The sequence below is a fragment of the Molossus molossus genome, unplaced genomic scaffold, assembly GCF_014108415.1.
Source record: "Molossus molossus isolate mMolMol1 unplaced genomic scaffold, mMolMol1.p scaffold_m16_p_21, whole genome shotgun sequence".
NCBI lineage: Eukaryota > Metazoa > Chordata > Mammalia > Chiroptera > Molossidae > Molossus > Molossus molossus.
Genome location: NW_023425357.1, coordinates 10,339,453 through 10,357,694, shown reverse-complemented (window position 1 = coordinate 10,357,694; position 18,242 = coordinate 10,339,453). Strand labels below are relative to the sequence as shown.

The following is an 18,242-nucleotide window of genomic DNA, read 5'->3' as shown; positions in this document are numbered from 1 at the left end:
GCCCTAAGCTGCGGCCCCCGCCGTGTGCTGCAGGAAATCACCTTATTGCTCACTTGTTCCTTGTCTGTCTCTGGCCCATTCACTGGCTCTATGAGGGCCAAAGCCCTGACGTCCTCTGTGCAGCTCAGAGTGCAGTGATTCTCCTTGTCTCTGGTCACTTCTGGAGGTGGCTAGGGTACCAACTCATTACTCTAAAAATTGAATTTATCCTGCCTTCCCTGTACACGTTATACCTCAGAATGACCATATAGTTACTGAAGGCAAATTCTTTTTAGAAGAATTACAGCCAATAAATGAAGAAATGACAGCGTTGAGCATATCACAACTGTAATGGAAAAGTAAATGTAGGTCATGATCACAGTGGTTGCTGAAAGCTGAGGGGAAATGCACGATGCCAGGTCGGGCTGCCACCATCGGAGCCTTCTGGGCACCCTCAGCGTCCCTCACAGAGGGGCAACCGGACACACGGTGCCTCCTGACGGATGCACACCCAGGAAGTGTTGTTACCAAAAGAAATGTAGCCACGACCTGGTCAATGCCGATCCCAGCTCACGGGAGACACACGAGAAACAGGTTAAAGGACAGCAGGAGTTGCAAGCAGGAGGTCCAGGAACTGGGACACTCCTGAAATAGGGAGCCGGCTTCTTCCCCAACCAAGTTACAAGAAAAAAAAAGTAAGTGGGAGGAGAACTTAGAGATTAAAAGAGTGTGAAGAGACACATCAACCAAATGTGATAGGTAGGGCCTGATTCACAAAACAATTATTTTTTAAAAGCATCTCTTTGTGCCCTGGCTGATTTGGCCCAGCAGTTAGAGCATCAGCCTGTGGGCCAAAGGGCTGTGGATTTTTTTTTTTTACCCCCACTCGAGGACATTTTTCCATTTTTTTGCTCAGACAGAGTGGGGGAGAGAGAGAGAGAGAAACATCGACGTGAAAGGGACACATCGAGTGGCTGCCTCCCACACGACCAACCAGGGCCGGGGACAAACTGCAACTGAGGTACATGCCCATAGTGGGAACCGAACCCGAGTCTCCCTGGACTGCAGGCCAACGCTCTAACCGCTGAGCCAAACTGGCCAGGGCAGGGCTGTAGGTTTGATTCTGATCAAGGGCGCATGCAGGAGGCAACCAATCAATGTCTTTCTCACATCAATGTTTCTCTCGCACTCTTCCTCCCTCTCATCCACTCTCTCGACATAAATAAAAGTACCTCTCTGATAAGACCAAGTTAAAGGTAGATCGTGTAATTATTATTAAAATTTCCAAGTGTATGCAATAATTTTTTACTGATTTTTTTTCTTTTTTAGCGAGAGGATAGGAGAGAGATAGAAACATCGATTGTCTGCCTCCTGCGTGCCCCCTACTGGGGATCGAGCCTGTACCCTAGGCATGTACCCTGACCAGGAATCGAACCAGCAACTTCTTAGTGCATGGGCCGATGCTCAACCACTGAGCCACACCGGCTGTGCCTGTAGCAGTAACTTTTTGTTTGCTTTTGTTTTTTTATCCTCACCCAAGGACATTTTTCCATTTTTTGTTCAGATAGAGTGGGAGGGAGAGAGAGGAAGAGAGAGAGAGAGAAACATCAACGTGAAAGGGACACATCGAGTGGCCACACGACCAACCAGGGCCGGGGACAAACTGCAACCAAGGTACGTGCCCTTAGCGGGAACCGAACCCGGGTCTCTCTGGTCTGCAGGCCGACGCTCTAACCGCTGAGCCAAACTGGCCAGGGCTGTAGCAGTAACTTTTTAAAGGTCCTTATTGGATAGAGATATAACCCGAGAATTGGAACTGCTTCAGATAGTTCAAGGTGGGGAAGCCGAAAATTTAAAAACAAAACACAAAACTGGCCATATGTTGATAAATGTTCAAACAGCAGGCTCAGTATACCTTTTTTCTTAATGTTTACCAGAGGATACATTTTTTTCCATTGATTTTTCTTTTTTAGAGAGAGTGGAAGGGGAAGGGGCAAGTTCCTTTTGAGGCTGCACAGTCACCTAGGAAAGGGGACTCCGGGAGTGCCCACCTCGTGAGGCTGGTGTGGAGAAAATGGGGCCACACATGGCGCTTACACCGTATTGGCACGTAGCACGTGCTAGACGGATGTGACTACCACTCCGTCACCATCATCATTCGTTCGAATGGGAAACGGCCTCAAGTGACAACCCTGGGGCGCCCCCGTGTCCGGACTCTGGGAGCTGCCACTCCCCACAGCCCTCCCACCATGCTGGGTGAAGCCCTTACCTCCGGGGGGTGCCATCGTCGAAGGGGGGAATGATGACCACCTTGACGGTGACAGAGGTGCGCAGCAGGTCGATCATCTGGTCGTGGGTCAGTGTGACCACGGCCACCTTGCAGATCTCCACCAGCCGGCTGCCTTGCCGGAGGCCAGCCTGCCAGGCAAACCCATAGTCTTCCACCTCAGCCACGGTCCCGTCGTACTTCACGTGGAAGCCCAGCTGCCCGAGCCCGTTCCTCCGCAGGGTCATGTCCACCGTCTCCCAGCCGTTGGTCATCACCTACAGGCAACAGGTGGGATCAGGCCTCAGAAGCCATTTGGGGTCAGCTCTTATGGGAGACTCCTGGTCAGACGTCCTGCTTGGAGGTCAAAGACCCAGCTGACCCCACCTACCCTCCCAGGAGATGACAGGGTGCAGGAGCACAAACACCCACCCAGCCCCCACCCGGGCTCCTGACTTCTGGGGAGAAAACGTGGATGTGCGGTATGTGGCGCACAGAGGCAGCAGTCACCAGCCAAGCCGTGTTCTCTACCCCGCCTCCTTCCTTCCCCAGCATGGCCAGGTGCCGCTTCTCGGCCCCTCACGGATGGTGGGCTCTGGGAACTTTTTGGCCAGCTAGCTGTCAATGGGTCTGGCGTGTCGCCTGGTCTGAGGCATTTTGCCAGTGCAAGGCCCTCCGCTGGCCTTCCCTCTGCCACAGCATCCAGGACTATCCCAGATAGTGGCTGTTGGGTCGGCTGGGTCCTCGAGGTAGAACAATGTAGAGCAGAGCCTCTAGCGGAACCGAAGAGGGCAAGAGGTCAACTTTGGTTGTTTAAAGCCAAGAATGTTGACTCCTGGCTGATACATGGATTCTAACCAAAGTAAGTCAGAGAAGCAACAAACTCATGATCCTGTGATCTTATCTAGGGGGGTGTGTGTGTGTGGGGGGGGGGGGCGCTTGTGCCATATTCTTTACTTCATGACATCAATCTTAGGGGCACAAACCCATTTTGAATCTCCTCCTTAGATTGTCCCCCAGCCAGAAGCTGCCCAGACCCCATGGGGCCTTGCCTCCAATCTACTCCCTGCTCCACTGTGTGGAATTTCACCACGATAACGTATCATCACAGGTGCGAGGACCCAGCGAACAGAACCCCGGTCCTTCAGCACCTCCCCAGGGGTCCATCTGCTTCTTGGGATCAACAGGCGAACGTAACAAGCTTTGGCTGTCTGCCCTCCGTAAACCGCACTCAGGGAAGCGTGATGGGTCGGATTTCCCGTGAGAAATCCACCCCGGCTGGAAATCAGGCTGTTTACTGTGCCCAGCAGAGTGGCCGCATTCACACTTCTCTGACCACGACTCATAGGGAGAAAGGGGTTTGTGCCACAAGCCACACTACACGTCCATGTGTACACCCACCCACACAAGTCTTCCTGGCAACCCGAATCGATCACATTTGTGACTATGGTGAGCAAGAAATGCCAGTTTGGGTGGAAAGAACTGACCTGGAAACGGAACCACATCTGGTCGGTTCCTGACTGGGACAAGGAGGACCCGGGAAGCCGCGGGCATCTGAGATGGGAACGCCACATGCAGTGAGCACGCTCGCTCACTGTCCTGCCCCCGAACACTGCTGACTGAGACCCCGTGACTGATTTCATAGCCCAACTTGTTCATGTAACAGTAAGAAGTTATTGTTAATTCTCTACATGGTAACGACAAAACTTTTTAAGGCGCTGTACGCTCTAGAGATAAATATGGAGATGTTTTCAGATGAAATGACAGGATGTCTAGAATTTGTTTCAAAATGACCAGGGGGAAGTAAGGGAGGGAAAGAAGACACGAGGTCGGCCATGGCTGATGACTGTGGAAGGTGGTGCCGGGGCGAGTTCACTATGCAAGTCCCTCTATTTCTGTTTTAAAATGGTCTAGTGCCCCCTTGGCCAGGCTGCTCAGCCAGTGTTGTTCCGATACACCAAGGTTGTGGGTTCGATCCCTGGTCAGGGCACATACAAAAATCAACCAATGAATGCATAAATAAGTGGAACAACAAATCAATTAAAAAATTGTTCACTTCTGCTTTGGGAGTTGAAATTCTTCCTTTTGAAGCAGTCACCCTTGTGTCAAACAAATCTGGCTGTGGGCTATAGAGACAAGTCTGCACCCGTGGTGGATTAGGCCACAGCAGCCCCGGAGCCTGGGGAGGCCCGACCTTCCACAGAGGCTCGGACAGCGCACGCTGCCCGGCGGGACTGCTCACTGCCCTCAGGCTCCCTTCTCCCTTCTTCCTGTTAGCAATAAGACCCCCCCGCACAAGTCAGAGTTCTGATGGGTACAGGGCCACCTAGCTGTGACTACCTTCTCAGCTTTCCCCGCAGCTGGGCAAGGACATATGCCTTGGTTTTGGCTAACAGGACATGAGTCGCAGTGATGAACTTCTACTTGTGATTGTGAAAATGAAATGCTTGCCCTCCACGCTCACACTTTCTCCTTCCCAGCGGACAGGACTGTGGATATGGAGAGACCGCTGTGACCATGCAGAGAGGCTGACACCGAAGGAATAGAAGGCCCGAGCTGGAAGGGACGCGAGCCCCGGGCTGTCCCTGCCAGCCCTCGCCAGCCGGAGCGCTACCCTGTTCCAGCTCCCAGTGCTCATTCTACAGCCCCCATGACTCCTTCGGATCATTCTGGACAGGAGCTGGTAGGGCAACTGTCTGTGCCCTGAACTGCGGTGCCTGTCCCCTCTGCTTCTGTAACGAACCAAAGCGAGCGCTGCCTGAAGGCGAGCCGCCCGAGGTTTACGGGTTCCAGAATGCCCACGGCAGAGGGAACAGCTCCTGAGACCAAGCACACAGATCAGTTCGAAGGAACCTCTGCCCTGTCACGTGTCTGAAAGTGCCATTTCCTGGGGACAGATCTTTGTGTGCCAGGCACTGGGTAAACCCTTTGTATGCCCAATTTTGCAAGTATCAATCATTGTTAATTTTATGGGTGTGGAAACTGAGGTGATGCCAGCTCCGAGGCCTGCCTCGGACCCCGGCTTTCACTCCCTGCTGCCCTCCCACCACTCTCTTTAGTTTCTTTCCCCGCATTCTTCACCGTGATGATTTTAGATTGAGAGAAAGTGACGGAGAGAGAGAAACACCGATGAGAGAGAACATCGATTGGCCGTCTCCTGCACGCCCCACACTGGGGATCGGGCCCACAACCTGGGCATGTGCCCTGACCGGGAATCAAACTGGCGACCTCTTGGTGCATGGGTTGACGCTCAACCACTGAGCCACACTGGCCAGACAGGATGATTCTTAATCATTACTCTAGTATCAGTTTAAAAGTCATTTCTTGCCCTGGTCGGTTGCTCAGTGGTTAGAGCGTTGGCACGTGGACCCGGGTTTAGTTCCCGCTAAGGGCACGTACCTCAATTGCAGTTTGTCACCAGCCCTGGTTGGGTTGTGCGGGTGGCAGCCACTCGATGTGTCCCTTTACATCAATGTTTGTCTGTCTGACTGTCTGTCTCTCTCTCTCTCTCTTCCTCCCACTCTATCTGAACAAAAAAATGGAAAAATGTCCTCGAATGAGGATAAAAAAATAAAAATAAATAAAAGTCATTTCTTCATGGAGACGCCCCAGCCCCAGGGGCCAGGCTCACAAGCTGGGGTGCTTGGTGGGTAATGCATGTGAGAGGAAGGCCGGTGGAACCATGGCCAAATGGTATGCTCCTGTCCCACTATCACAACTGTAATGGAAAAGCAAATGTAGGTCACGATCACAGTGGCTGCTGAAAGCTGAGGGGAAATGCACGATGGCAGGTCGGGCTGCCACCCTCGGAGCCCTCTGAGCACCCTCAGCGTCCCTCAGAGGGACAGCCTGACACACAGTGCCTCCTGACAGACGCACACCTGGGAAGTGCTGTTACCAAAAGAAATGTAACCACAACCTGGTCAATGTCAAACTGCAGCTTACAGGAGACACACGAGGACCAGGTAAAGGACACCAGGAGTTGCAAGCAGCTAATGCCCTGGCCTTTAATGGCCTGGGAGCTTTTCACTCTATTTTAATTCTTCTAGAAGACTCCTTGCATTTTTAACATAGGCTTAAATTTATATTTTCTATCAACATCTAGACTGAATAAATATGCCCTTTGTCCTCCCAAGGTAATGACATGGACAGTCTCAGACCCCCGGCCCAAACTTTCCCCAGAAAAAACCCAGGTGTACGACCCAGTGGAACCCTAGCGTGTAAGTGACAATTCTGATTCCTTTGGGGCCAATTCGGGTCCTGACCTAACTGCCAGGGCTGGGGGAGGCCTGCCAGTGGTTCCTAAGGCCTCTGCTGCGTCCTTGCGGAGCTCCCTCCCTTACCTTCAGTCTCTGGACGATGTCCCTTATGTCCTCCACCGAGCCCTCTGTGGCCCGGAGGGAGATGTGGTCTCCTCGTCCATAGAAGATTTTTAGCATTGAGGAGTCTGGGGTCCAGCCAATGACATCCCCACAGTAGCAGTTAAATACCACCTCCTTGGTGCGCAGGTCCAGGAGCACCACAAACTCATTGGAAATTCCCAGAATGCAGTCGATTTCCACCCCCTGGCCGTAGTCCTGAGCCGCCACCCTCCAGGCGATGGCCCCTGCGCTGTGCTGCTCGGCCCCTGCCCGGGCTTTGGTCTTCTCCTTCTTCTTGGAGGTCAGGGAGATGAGGTTGAACTTGCCAGTGGAATCGATGGGTGTGTTGGAGACACAGTTCTCAGCCAGGTCTTTGAGGTACTCTTGGCGCGTCCTGGTGGCCATGGTGCGGAACTTGTCAGACTTGTGTGCGGCATTCTCTGCATTGATCACCTTGGCCAATAAAAAGTCTCTGAAGACGTCAGACTTGCGGAACGTGGTCCCATTGGGGATGGGGGGGCCAAAAGGAGGCGCGTCTTTGGATCGGGTCACAGCCATACTGAGGAGGGAGAAATCATTTAGATGGTAGAAAGAAAGGCACTTGAGATTCCCTTCAGAAAGAAAATGCATGATCAGAAATAGAACTCTCCTTTTTAAGAATGGAAGTCTACCTCTAATTAGTAAGCTGCTGGCTAACTAGACTGGAAATTTTTAAGTCTTAGGGCACATACACACATTTTTACTTCCTGTACAGTGGCTGTTAGAATATCCAATGACATTCAAAGAATAATGCTCCTGTGTTGTTTTAACTTCAGTCATTCTCATTTTACATACATATAGACTATGGTACATTAGAATTTGGCAAAAATTTACTCCTTCCTCTCCTTCATGGGCAGGTCCATGCCCACCCCATTGAGCCTGGGCCTGGTCACATGACTTGATTTGGTCAACAGCTGTCAAGCAAAGGCATGCAATGTGGGGGGCAGGGGTAGGGCTTGCCTCCTGGCCTCAGAGACACCTGGAGCAGACCTGTGCCTGGAGCCAAGGCCGGCCTGACCTCAGCTCACCAGCAAATGTGTGAGCCAGAGAGAAATGTTAGTGTTTTTGAGTCACTGAGTTTGGGGGGTGGTTTGCTAAGCAGCGTAACTGTAGATACTTGACTGATATAAATCATCTCAACAAGATCATTTTGAAAATCCATATGAAAGTTAGAATGGGACTCTGTCTACTTCAGTTTTGACCGACATGTCACTATGGTAGAAATCAGATAGCAACTGAATGAGAATGTAAAAAGAAAATGCTATAAACCCGTGTCCCAAAACTCCTGAACCACCTCACCCACTATGCAAACTACAGAGAGGGAAGACATCTTTAGGGAAAGCTGGGCGGTGAGCCCCAGTGTCCCTGCCCCACTTCCCCAACTAGGGGCCTCCTAGGTGAGCCTTATGGTTAGAGGAGCCCAGAGAGCATGTAGCCAGCAGTGATCACAGTCTGCGACACCTCTGTCTCTCATTTTCTCCTTGTGTTCCAACCCCGGACGGTGAGACACCGCTGTCAGCAGGGCTGGGGGACATGCCGGGCGGAGAAACAGAGCAGAGGTAAGCAGGCTCCCCATCCACCGAGGCCTCTAGCCCCAAGCCTCAGTGGGGGAAAGGACTTGTTGATAAGTTCGGAGGTTTGCTGCGCATCTTTGGACGTTCTAATGACCAAACTGAGTGCAGACGCAGTGGCTACAGGGTAGACAATTTCTAACATTACGCAAACAGGCCACGGCATCTGCCAAAGTGATCATCTAGGGCCGGGGGACCTTGCTGAAATACATTTCAAGGGGCCATAGTCACCACGAGTTATGCTGTTGACATATGATGATTAAAAAATGGTACAAGCCCTGACTGCTTTGGCTCAGCGGTTAGAGCGTCAGCCTGAGGACCAATGAGTCGTGGGTTCGATGCTGGTCAAGAGAATGTACCTCAGTTGTGGTTTGTCCCTGGGCCCTGGTTGGGTCATGCGGGAGGCAGCCAGTCAATGTGGCCCTGTCGATGTTTCTCTCCCCCTCCCTTCCATTTTATCTAATGATAAATAGAAAAATATCATCAGGTGAGGAATAAAAAAAAAATGGTACGAGTTGCTGTAACTGAGTGAGCAGTAAGTTTGGCAGGATTTCCTCAGGGTACTGTATTCAGCCTCCACAACCACCTCAACTCGGGAGTATGGTGTTTGTTAGAAGAGACTTCCTACTGTTTCTCTTCCTACTGTAGAATCATTTTTTTTTTTTAAATTTATTTTTTTATCCTCACCTGAGGACATTTTTTTCCATTTTTTTGTTCAGACAGAGTGAGAGGGAGAGAGAGGAACAGAGAGAGAGAGAGAAACATCGATGTGAAAGGGACACATCGAGTGGCTGCCACCCGCATAACCAACCAGGGCTGGGGACAAACTGCAACCGAGGTACATGCCCTTAGCGGGAACTGAACCCAGGTCTCCCTGGACCGCAGGCCGATGCTCTAACCGCTGAGCCAAACCGGCCAGGGCTGTAGAATCACTTTTTAAATAATGAGACTCTTGATGAAAACATATTCCCTGAACCCCAAACACTATGTAAACTTGTTGGCTCTGACTCCCAGCCCCTCTCCCCAACTTGACAAGGTAGACAGTACATCATTCATTTGACAACCGTTTCAGGGATGCCCTCTCCCCGGGCATTGGGGTATAGCGGTCCCTACCCTCCTGAGCCATTAATCTAGGAGGAGAGACATACCAAACAAATACACTCACAAATTAACTTATAAAGGCAAAAAAAGGGAATGGAGTATGAAGAACAACAGAAGGACCTGATTTGGACGGGGAATCTGGGGGGCCTCTCTGAGGAAGTGACAATTAAGCTGGGATCTAAGGCTGAGTAGGAGCCAGAGGAAGAGCGAAAGGGAGGGTGCTGTCGGCAGGGGGTCTGGCAGGTGCCGACTGGCAAAGAGCACGGGGGAGCCGGGGCCCAGAGAGCAAAGAGCAGGAGGCTGGTAAGGTCACAGGGGCCAGGCCAAGCAGGACCTTGATGGTGTCTTAGCACTTTTCATCCCCATCAGATGAGGAGAATAAGCAACCATTTAACCACCTGGGTGGGCTATTCACCATCTGCCCTGGGCTCCAGGCCCTGCCATTCTCTGCCCTGCTCAGCGTCCTGGAAGATGGGCTTCTCCGGACTGACCGCCACTTTCACCTCCATGCCCGGCCCTCGGGCTTCCGGCTGAGTTCGGCCGACAGAAGCGCAGGCAGGTGATGGGAAGGTGAGGACAGAGAGGGTGAGAATTTATTTCCACTGCCTCCCTGCTGGGCTGGGACAGTGGCGGTGGCTGTAGTCCTTGGTTCTTTACTCACAGCACAGCTCCTATCCGGCAGCCCCTCCCCCAAAGACATAGCTCTCCCTCGCTTCTAGAAACTTCTCCTTGCTGCTGCTCCCTGGATGCCTCCCTGTCCTGCACATGTTCCTTAACCTAGCCACGCTGTTGGCAGGCAGTTCATCAATCCCTACAGTTAAAACCCTGAGGGGGCCCTCTGCTTCTTGCTGGGTCCCTGATGGATGCGGGTTCTAGCCAAGAGTGACCACCAGATTGACGACCTGCAAGGGTCCCTGTGGCTGACCACGAAGTAAAGGCTGGAAGGGACCGAAGCACGTGCAGGCTGTCGAGGGAGCCCCTGCCCGAGGCCCGTGTGAGGCCAGGCCCCTGGCTCTCTACATCCCCTGTTCAGCGCCCAGCGACTCCGCTCCGTCCCGGAGGGCCACGTGGGCAGGGCCGCCTGGGCTGAGTTGGTTCCCCAGCACCAGTCCAGGCCCTCAATATTGATTAAAGTCATTTGAAGATTTAAATTTAAAGTAAAGATCTAATCTTGAACAGACAGACCAAGAAGAAACAGATTTCCACCAATGTGCAGTGCGTGCAGGTCTGGTAGAGAGAGGCGTTCCCAGGACAGAGGTTCCAAGGCCTCGCAGACTGCGGTGGAACATCCTGTGGGCATGGCCTTGTCCCCAGGCAGGGGGCAGATGAGATGACCTCACTGTGGTCTCTCTGCCCTAATTAACAACAGTGCAGTCAGACTGTGCTCTACATCTTCATTCGGCACTGGGCTGTTTCCAGGGACAGATTTGGGCTGTTCTCATAGTCCTGATTTGCCACTTGGGGAACCACGAACGTGTACGTGGCTGCAGGTTTCTGGACCATCGGAACAGCAGGACCCTCACTTCCCCTGCAGGAGGGACAGGGCTGTCATGGCCCACAGGCTGCGGGGTGCTGGGGCCCCTTTTGGAAGCAGCACCCTTGACATGAGAGCAATGTCGCACAACCGGGAGATGGTGTGACTACCAGGTCACTGCTCACTGTAGCTCATCAAGTATTTCTAGAGTATTCACAAGTATTCAATTATTTTCTCAGTGTTCCGGTAGTTTGGACCAGGCACCTGTCTAGCCAGCAAAAATGTCTCTAGGGCCCACAGTATGACAAGCACTGTGCTGTGACAGACACATGGAGGTGGGCATGACACGGGGTCACTCCAAGGGAGCCACGGGCTACATCAGTAAGTCATTTTACAGTGTGACGAGTGCTGAGACAGAGAGGTGTTTGGGAACACGGGGGGGACAGGGAGAGGTCTGTCCGGAGAGGAGGTACCTGTAAGGAACGAGGTAAGAAGCGGGAGAGGGTGCAGCTTTGGGGTTATCTCTAACATTTCCTTTCTTTAAAAACAGAAGAGAGCTGAAGCAAACACGGCAAAATGTTAACATCTGTTAAATCTGGTGGCAGGCACATGGCCGTGTGTTCTACTCTTTTCTGTCCTTCTCAGGATGGGGAGGAAGGGAGAAGGCCCACCCAGCCCAGCCTCTGATGTGTGACGACAGGCCGCTTCCTCCTGCGAGCGGAGTGTGCGTTGTGCGCTTGCGCAGGCTCGCAGAACAGCTCCGCCCTCCCTCACCAGGGCTACCTTTCAGCTGCTAAGGAACATGGGCCATCATCTGAGTGACCTGAGCCAAAAGGCGCAGCTGCTGCTGAATGTCCTGGAGACACATGGGTGGGGGGGCAGGCCTGGCCAGGGCTGCGTGGAGGCCCTGCCACACACGCCGAGGCACACCCAGCATGGTGGCCCACCACCGCGCACTGGGACCCTCCCCTCTCTCGGACACAGCTGAGGAGGAACCGGTGGATCTGGGCGATTCCACCAGGGTTACCAGCGCACCTATGCACGTATCCTTTGAACTGGTCACCCCATTCTTAGGAATATACCCAGCTGTATACTTGGACACGTGTGCAAGGAAGGTACAAACAGGCTATTCACTGCAGGATGAACTGTAACAGCAGGTAACAGGAAACAACCCAACGCCCCTCAGCAGCAGGTGGGGGAGATTCTCAGGTATCCACGCGATGGAATATCACGCAGTGATAAGGAATGAAAAGGCACTTTGTGTACTGGTTTGGAGAGATCTCAGGACTGCTGAGTGAAGAGAACAGGCCGCAGGACAGTGCGTGTGACACGCGCCTCCGGCAGTGAGAAGGAAGAAGAGGGGCGCCTGAGAGTCGTCGCCTGTATGTGCACAGAGAGTGCAGGACAGTCCGTGACCAGGAGCTGCCTCTGTGAGGGCGACTAGGCTGTTTGGGGTCCAAGGTGGGGCACTTGGACCATTTTTCACTATTTGATTTGACCTCTTCTACCTTTAGAACTTCAAACCATTTTCCAAAGACGCAAGATGGCACTTCCTAGCCCATTCCCCAGAGTTTGCAGCGGTGCTCTGGGGTTGAGTGCTGAACTCAGCCTGGGCCTAAACTACTGACCGGCTGGTTTTCCAAGGCCCACAGCTCTGTCCTCACCCCACAGAGCACTTTCCACTCGGCCTTTGGGGACCAGGTGACAACTGGTGCTTGGGGAAGATATTGAATGGGTTTGAGGTCTATGTCACGTGTGGTCTGTGAACTAAAACCCTCAGCAGTGCCTCCCAAGGGCATCCCGCCTGCCCTACCTCCATCCTTCTGATGTCCCCTTGGGACATGACTCCTGTGCCTCTCAGTCCACACACCTGCTGCCTAGCAGCAGCGGGTGGATTTGCTCTTGGAGGGGCACCTGCCCCCCAGCCAGGTCAACAAGCCTCAATTCTGGAACTTCTTTTCCTGGGAAAGGCAAACTCTCTCTGTGCTGGGTTTGCAGCTGGAAGGATGTTATGCTTAGAGCTACCAGCAAATAAAGGAACGGACGGGAGAGTGGAGCAGACCCAGCCAGGCCTGAACGTTCGTGAGCGCCAGCGCACACAACTGTCTTTTTGTCTTAAGCCAGATCGAGGCGGGTTTTCTGTCACTTGCCACCAAAAGATTCCTGGAAAAAACAAATTCCTGATGACTTCCTTATCAAAACTGGGGCGCCATGCCCCTTTCCGGCTGAGAGTCACTGTCTCAGAAGGTGTGGGAGGGTGTGGACAGGGCTCCCCTACTGAAACACAAACACAAAATACAGGAGGCAGCCCACCTGAGCCAGCCGTCTGCTCGCTGCCTGTCCCTCGGCAAGCTGTCTAGATGCTAGAAATAGCTTCTGGGATTCCCTTTGGGTGGGGGACCCCCTGGGTGGCTCCCTGGAGCTCCGTGTGGAGGTGCGTACCTGTAGCAGACGTTGTCAGTGCAGGGGTTGTGGGCTCGGACAATGATGAAAACGTGCTGGAAGTGGGAGCGGATGTTCTTGGGGGTGAAAGGCAGCGCCCCCGGCTCCTGGAAGATGATGGTCACAATGTCGTTTCCGATGTGCCTCTTCCGTAGAAGCTGGTAAATGGGAAACACAGTGGGAGAGGGAAGCGTCACAGGTCGGCTTGGCTCGAGGGTCCTGCCTGGGCCATCACAGCAGTCTCCTTCTTGTCTCCCTGTCCCCAGCAGCCCCAGAGTCGGAGGAAGCCGGACACCTGGGCCAACCATGTCTCTCCCTGCTCAGGGCCCTCCTGCGGCTCCCTCTCAGCTGAGGTGCCCACATGGCCCAGGGAGCCCCAGGCAATCTGCTCGTGACCTCTGTGACATCTCTGTCCACGTCCCCCCCTTGCTCCCTCTGCTCCAGCCACACTGGCCTCTTGCTGCTCCTCAAAGACACCAGAAACATTCCTCCTCAAGGCCTCTGCACCAGATGTTCCCCTGCCTGGAGCCTTCTCCCCGCAGATCCCCAGAGCTCACCGCTCCCTCCCTCGGGCTCGGCTGGAGTGTCACCTCCCACAGAGGCCCTTGCTGATTGTGTTATCCAAGCTCTCACCCCCTCAACACTCCATCTCTGCTCTTCCATCCCTGTTATTTAACATTTATTGCCACTTAGAGAACAGCAGCTCTCCCCTCTCCCTCTGGTTTCTCGTCTGTCTCTTCCCACTGACGTGTCAGCTTTGTGAGCACAGGGATTTGGTCTCTTGCTTGCTGCCCACTGCTGTACCCTCAGTGCAGGGAGCAGTGCCTGGCACACAGGAGGTACCCAAGAAACATCGACTGAAGGGAAGCACGGGCGGCGGCCTTCGACTTGACCAAGGCCGCGCTCACAGCCGACGGCAGAGGCAGACCGGAGACACTGCACGGCCGACCCGGCCGCCCTGTGCTGGGCCACCCGAGCTGAGAAGACGGGGCAGCTCTGGCTTCATACAGGCCTCTGGGAGCCCTGTGCTCTCTCTCCTGCTTGTCAGCCCAAGGGCTACTCTGTCACCTCTGCAGGCAATGGTGTATTCGTGGCAATTTACTTATTTGCTGAAATTACACTGTCCTTACTTACACAGGCTTAGCCTTCACGCAGCTGTTAGGAGTCCACAGATAGGAGCCGCGTGGTTAGTTCTCCGCGAGGTGGTCAGTGTGAAATGCAGACACACCAAGCAGCACGACTCACACTGTTTTGTCAGATTGTTAGTTCTTTATGTGTGTTTTAAACTGGATTCAATGAAACTGCTAAATAAAGTAACCATTTACTATGGTTGGTACTTTATACCCATATCTTTATTATCTTTTTAATCCTCACCCAAGGATGTGCTTTTCATTGATTCTCGAGGCAGAGAGAGCCGAACATCGATGTGAGAGAGGCACAGTGACTGGCTGCTTCCTGCACCGACTGGGGATCGAACCCAAGACCCTCTGGTGCACAGGACCATGTGCTAACCACTGGGCACACTGGCCAGGGCTCACACCCACATCTTAAAGTTGCCATCCCATTTACTCCTCAGAACAAGCCTGTGAGGCACTGACCCATCCTGGCCCCTTTTACTGATGAGGAAATCTAGGCTCACAGCAGGTACATGGCTTGTCCTGGGCCACAGTCATGGAGGGAAAGATCCAGAATTTGAGTCCACTTCTGCCTGATTCTAAAACCCAATCTTTAAAATTAAGTAAATAAGTAAGTAAATAAATAAATGAAACCCGAGCCCCACCTCCCCCCCGAAATACCTAGGAGCGGGCACAGCTGCCACGGCCCCTCCCGTCAGGCCCCGCCTTGCACTCTGGTTTCAGGTAAGAGTACAGGCACCTTTCCCAGGGGCACCAAGACATGGGCGCCAGCATTCCACCCATGGCACAGAGGAGAACCCGAGCCCACGAGGTCAGGTCACACTGCTCAGGAGTGGCTCGGAAGAAACATACGTTTCCCAAACCACCTGCAGTCTGTGGGGCTGCTGTCTGTTAGGAACCAGGGAAGAGCTGCTCCAGGACTGAGTCTGCATGGTGCGTCCAGGAGGAGCCTCTGGCAGGGGCCTGGCTGCTGCTGCTCCCCCCCCCCCCGCCCCGGGAAAGGGCCTCCCTGACCTCACTCACTCTCTCTAGGAGACGAGCATATGCTTCAGGCTTGTCTATCAATCAGCTCAGTCCATCCCTACCCCAAGCCCAGGGACTGGCATGTGAATGGTCCAATGAGACTCAGTGCTAGAAGGCAAGCTCTCTTTCCCCTGTGGTGGCTATGCTGGGGGGTATGGTTCAGTGCTGCTAGGGGCATCTCTGCCACTACTTAGGAAGACCTATCATGAGGCCACGCTGAAGAAAAGCAGGGGTGAGGAATGGAAAGGACTCCTAACGTCGTTTAGGCCCCTGGATCCAGCCATACCTACAGCCCCACTCCCCCAGCATGCAAGAGTTCCACAGTGCAGCACCTCTGCTTTGCACTTACGCCAGTTTGGTTCGCATTTTCTTCACCTGCAGTTAAAATAATATTGACTGACTGACTTTTTTTTATAGGGTCCCTGATGACTGAAGAGACCCTTGAGGAGAGTTGGGGCAGAGGCCAGCAGGGTGGCCAAGGAACAGCTACGAAAAAACTGACATTAAACAGCACCTGACCCAACTGCTGCACAGGCTGGTACCAGCACAGCCAGTGCCGGGCAGGTAGCCAGCTGACAGCCGGGGCACAGAGGGCCTTGGGGTTTAGCCGTGCATCAGCTGGAAATCATGTGGGGCCCCAACCCTGGCCCATACTGACCTGCTGCCTGTTGTTGGGGGTGTAAGGGAGCAGGGTGGAGACATGGAACATGATCTCGTAGTCCTGGAACGTGGTGTAGAGGGAGTGGGTTCCCGTGGAGTCGGCTGCAACAGAAACACTCGTCAGCACCATGTTTCCCAAACCCCTGGGCTTCTGCAGTCAGTGTCCATCTGTAACCTGGTGTTTTCACTTAACTCCACTCTTCAAGATGAAATACATCCAGATAAAAAGGAAACCTCCCATCACACGCCCACCGGGTGGTAACAATGTAGACCTCTGACAACACCAAGGGCCGGTGAGGATGTGGAGTGACGAGAGCCCTGCATGTGGCCAGTTAGGGGTGTAAATTGGTGCAAGCACTTGGAAAATTTTTTAGCAATGTCTACTGAATTCAATGGATGACCCAGTACTTCCTCTCCTAGGATCATAGTCTAGATGATTGTACACATGTGCCCTGGGATATGGGTATAAGCATCCTCAAATGTCAGTCAAAAGAATGGATAAACAGACTAGCAGGTTAATGCTGGGGAAAATGCACAGCCGTGACAAGCAGTGAGTCATAGCACCATGTGGCTGAATCCCACAAACATAATGTTGAATGAAAGACGCCAAACACAAAGGAGCACACGCTGTCTGACTGCATCCACCCTTGGCTCAAAGACAGGCCAAACATGTAGATGTGCATGCATAGGTAGCAAAACTATGAAGCAAACAAAAACAAAATGATAATCATAGGAGTCAGGATTCCAGTTACTTCTAATGTGAGGGGGCGGGTTATGAGCAGGCAGCAGCACACCTGCTGACTGGCTCCATGTTTCAGAGGGGGAAACTGAGGCACAGCGAGGCAGTGACTTGCCCAAGGTCACACTGTAAGACTGGCAGCAGCTGGTGTTTATCTGAGAGCTAGTTCTCTGTGAGGCCTGTGCTGGGCAGCTGGCCCTCACAGCCACCAGTGAGGGGTAAGGCATCTGCTAAGAAGGGGATGATGAGTCCCGTTCCTTTTTTCTGCATGCACTGCCCCTTCAGCGGTTTGCCCACAGAACCACAATATTAATGCTCACACCTGCTGCGGGCTGTGTGCCAGGCGGTGGTAAGAGGCCTGTGCCCCATCAGCACACCGTGGACGCCATCCACCCTCGGAGCTCTGGGAGGCTGGGCAGGTCCAGTGCCCGGCAAAGAACGTCAGGTTCAACACTGTGCCCCTGAGGGAAGCGCGATTATTCCTGTTGCTTTACAGATGAGGAAACTGACGCTCGGCAAGGCGAAGAACGAGTGAGCAAGCCAGGGCCCACGACGGGGCTTTGGGACTCAGCCTGAGCAGCTAAGTCAATGACAGGCACCCCTGGGATTGGTGGGCGGTGCTCTCGCCGGAGCCATGCCGCCAGGTCACACGCCCCTGGATGTTCAACCTTTCCATCGCACGGCACATACACCGATTACTAAAACTCTGCCGCACACCGGACGTACACTTTTGCTGATCTGACCCGCACCCCGTCCTCCCCGCCAAAAGGGTAAGCCGGTGGCCCGTTTATCACTGTCACCGCCACAGAGCGCTTAGCTGGCTGAGTGTGCCATTGCTCTGTCCGCGCACACTGGGCACGTCCTGGGGGCTGGGTTCCCAGCACACGGGACATGTCCTGGCGCTTGCGCACGAGCTCTCGGAGCACATGTCCAGCAGTGTGGTTGCTGAGACAGAGTCAGGGCATCTTCAGACTTAACCAGCGTGTGGTACTGTTCTCCAAAGTGGTGTCCTTCCTGCACTCCCACCAGCGGAGACCAGAGCTCCCACTGCCCAGTGTCCTTCCCTGTCGCCAGGTCTTTCGCCCATGTGCAGAGGTGCCTGACCTGATCTAATGTGCTCCAACCGGCCCCCACCAGGCCACTTACTCTTGACATCCAGCTGGGCGGCGTACTTGGTGAAGCCCTTCAGGCAGACCTTCTCGCCCAGCAGGGAGAGGAACTCCTCGAAGGCGGGGCCGGCCTCCTCGTTGTTGTACATCTCCTCCTCCGAGCTCTGGCCCGCCCTGCAGTACAGGATGCCCACTTTGTGCTTCCGGCAGAGCTGCGGAGGCGAAAGCGCCGTTATGGAGGCAGGACAGAGATGTCAGAGGGAACAGAACCGAGGCGGCTTTCTCAGGCGCTGCGCCTGGGAAGTTGCTAGAGTCACACAAGAACTAGCACCACGGCCAGAG

General features: G+C 53.6%; 1 protein-coding gene across 2 annotated transcripts in view; it reads right to left on the bottom strand.

Annotated features, from left to right (window-relative positions):
- Positions 1–18,242, bottom strand: part of SIPA1L3 (signal induced proliferation associated 1 like 3) — a 225,288-nt gene that overhangs the window by 54,862 nt on the left and 152,184 nt on the right. For both annotated transcript variants that reach the window (XM_036274268.1, XM_036274267.1), the window contains 5 exons: positions 17,938–18,112; positions 16,051–16,154; positions 13,234–13,391; positions 6,589–7,165; positions 2,249–2,523 (listed from right to left, as the gene is read on the bottom strand). In XM_036274268.1, the coding sequence (XP_036130161.1) occupies positions 2,249–2,523; positions 6,589–7,165; positions 13,234–13,391; positions 16,051–16,154; positions 17,938–18,112 (1,289 nt within the window). The remainder of the gene's footprint in view (positions 1–2,248; positions 2,524–6,588; positions 7,166–13,233; positions 13,392–16,050; positions 16,155–17,937; positions 18,113–18,242) is intronic.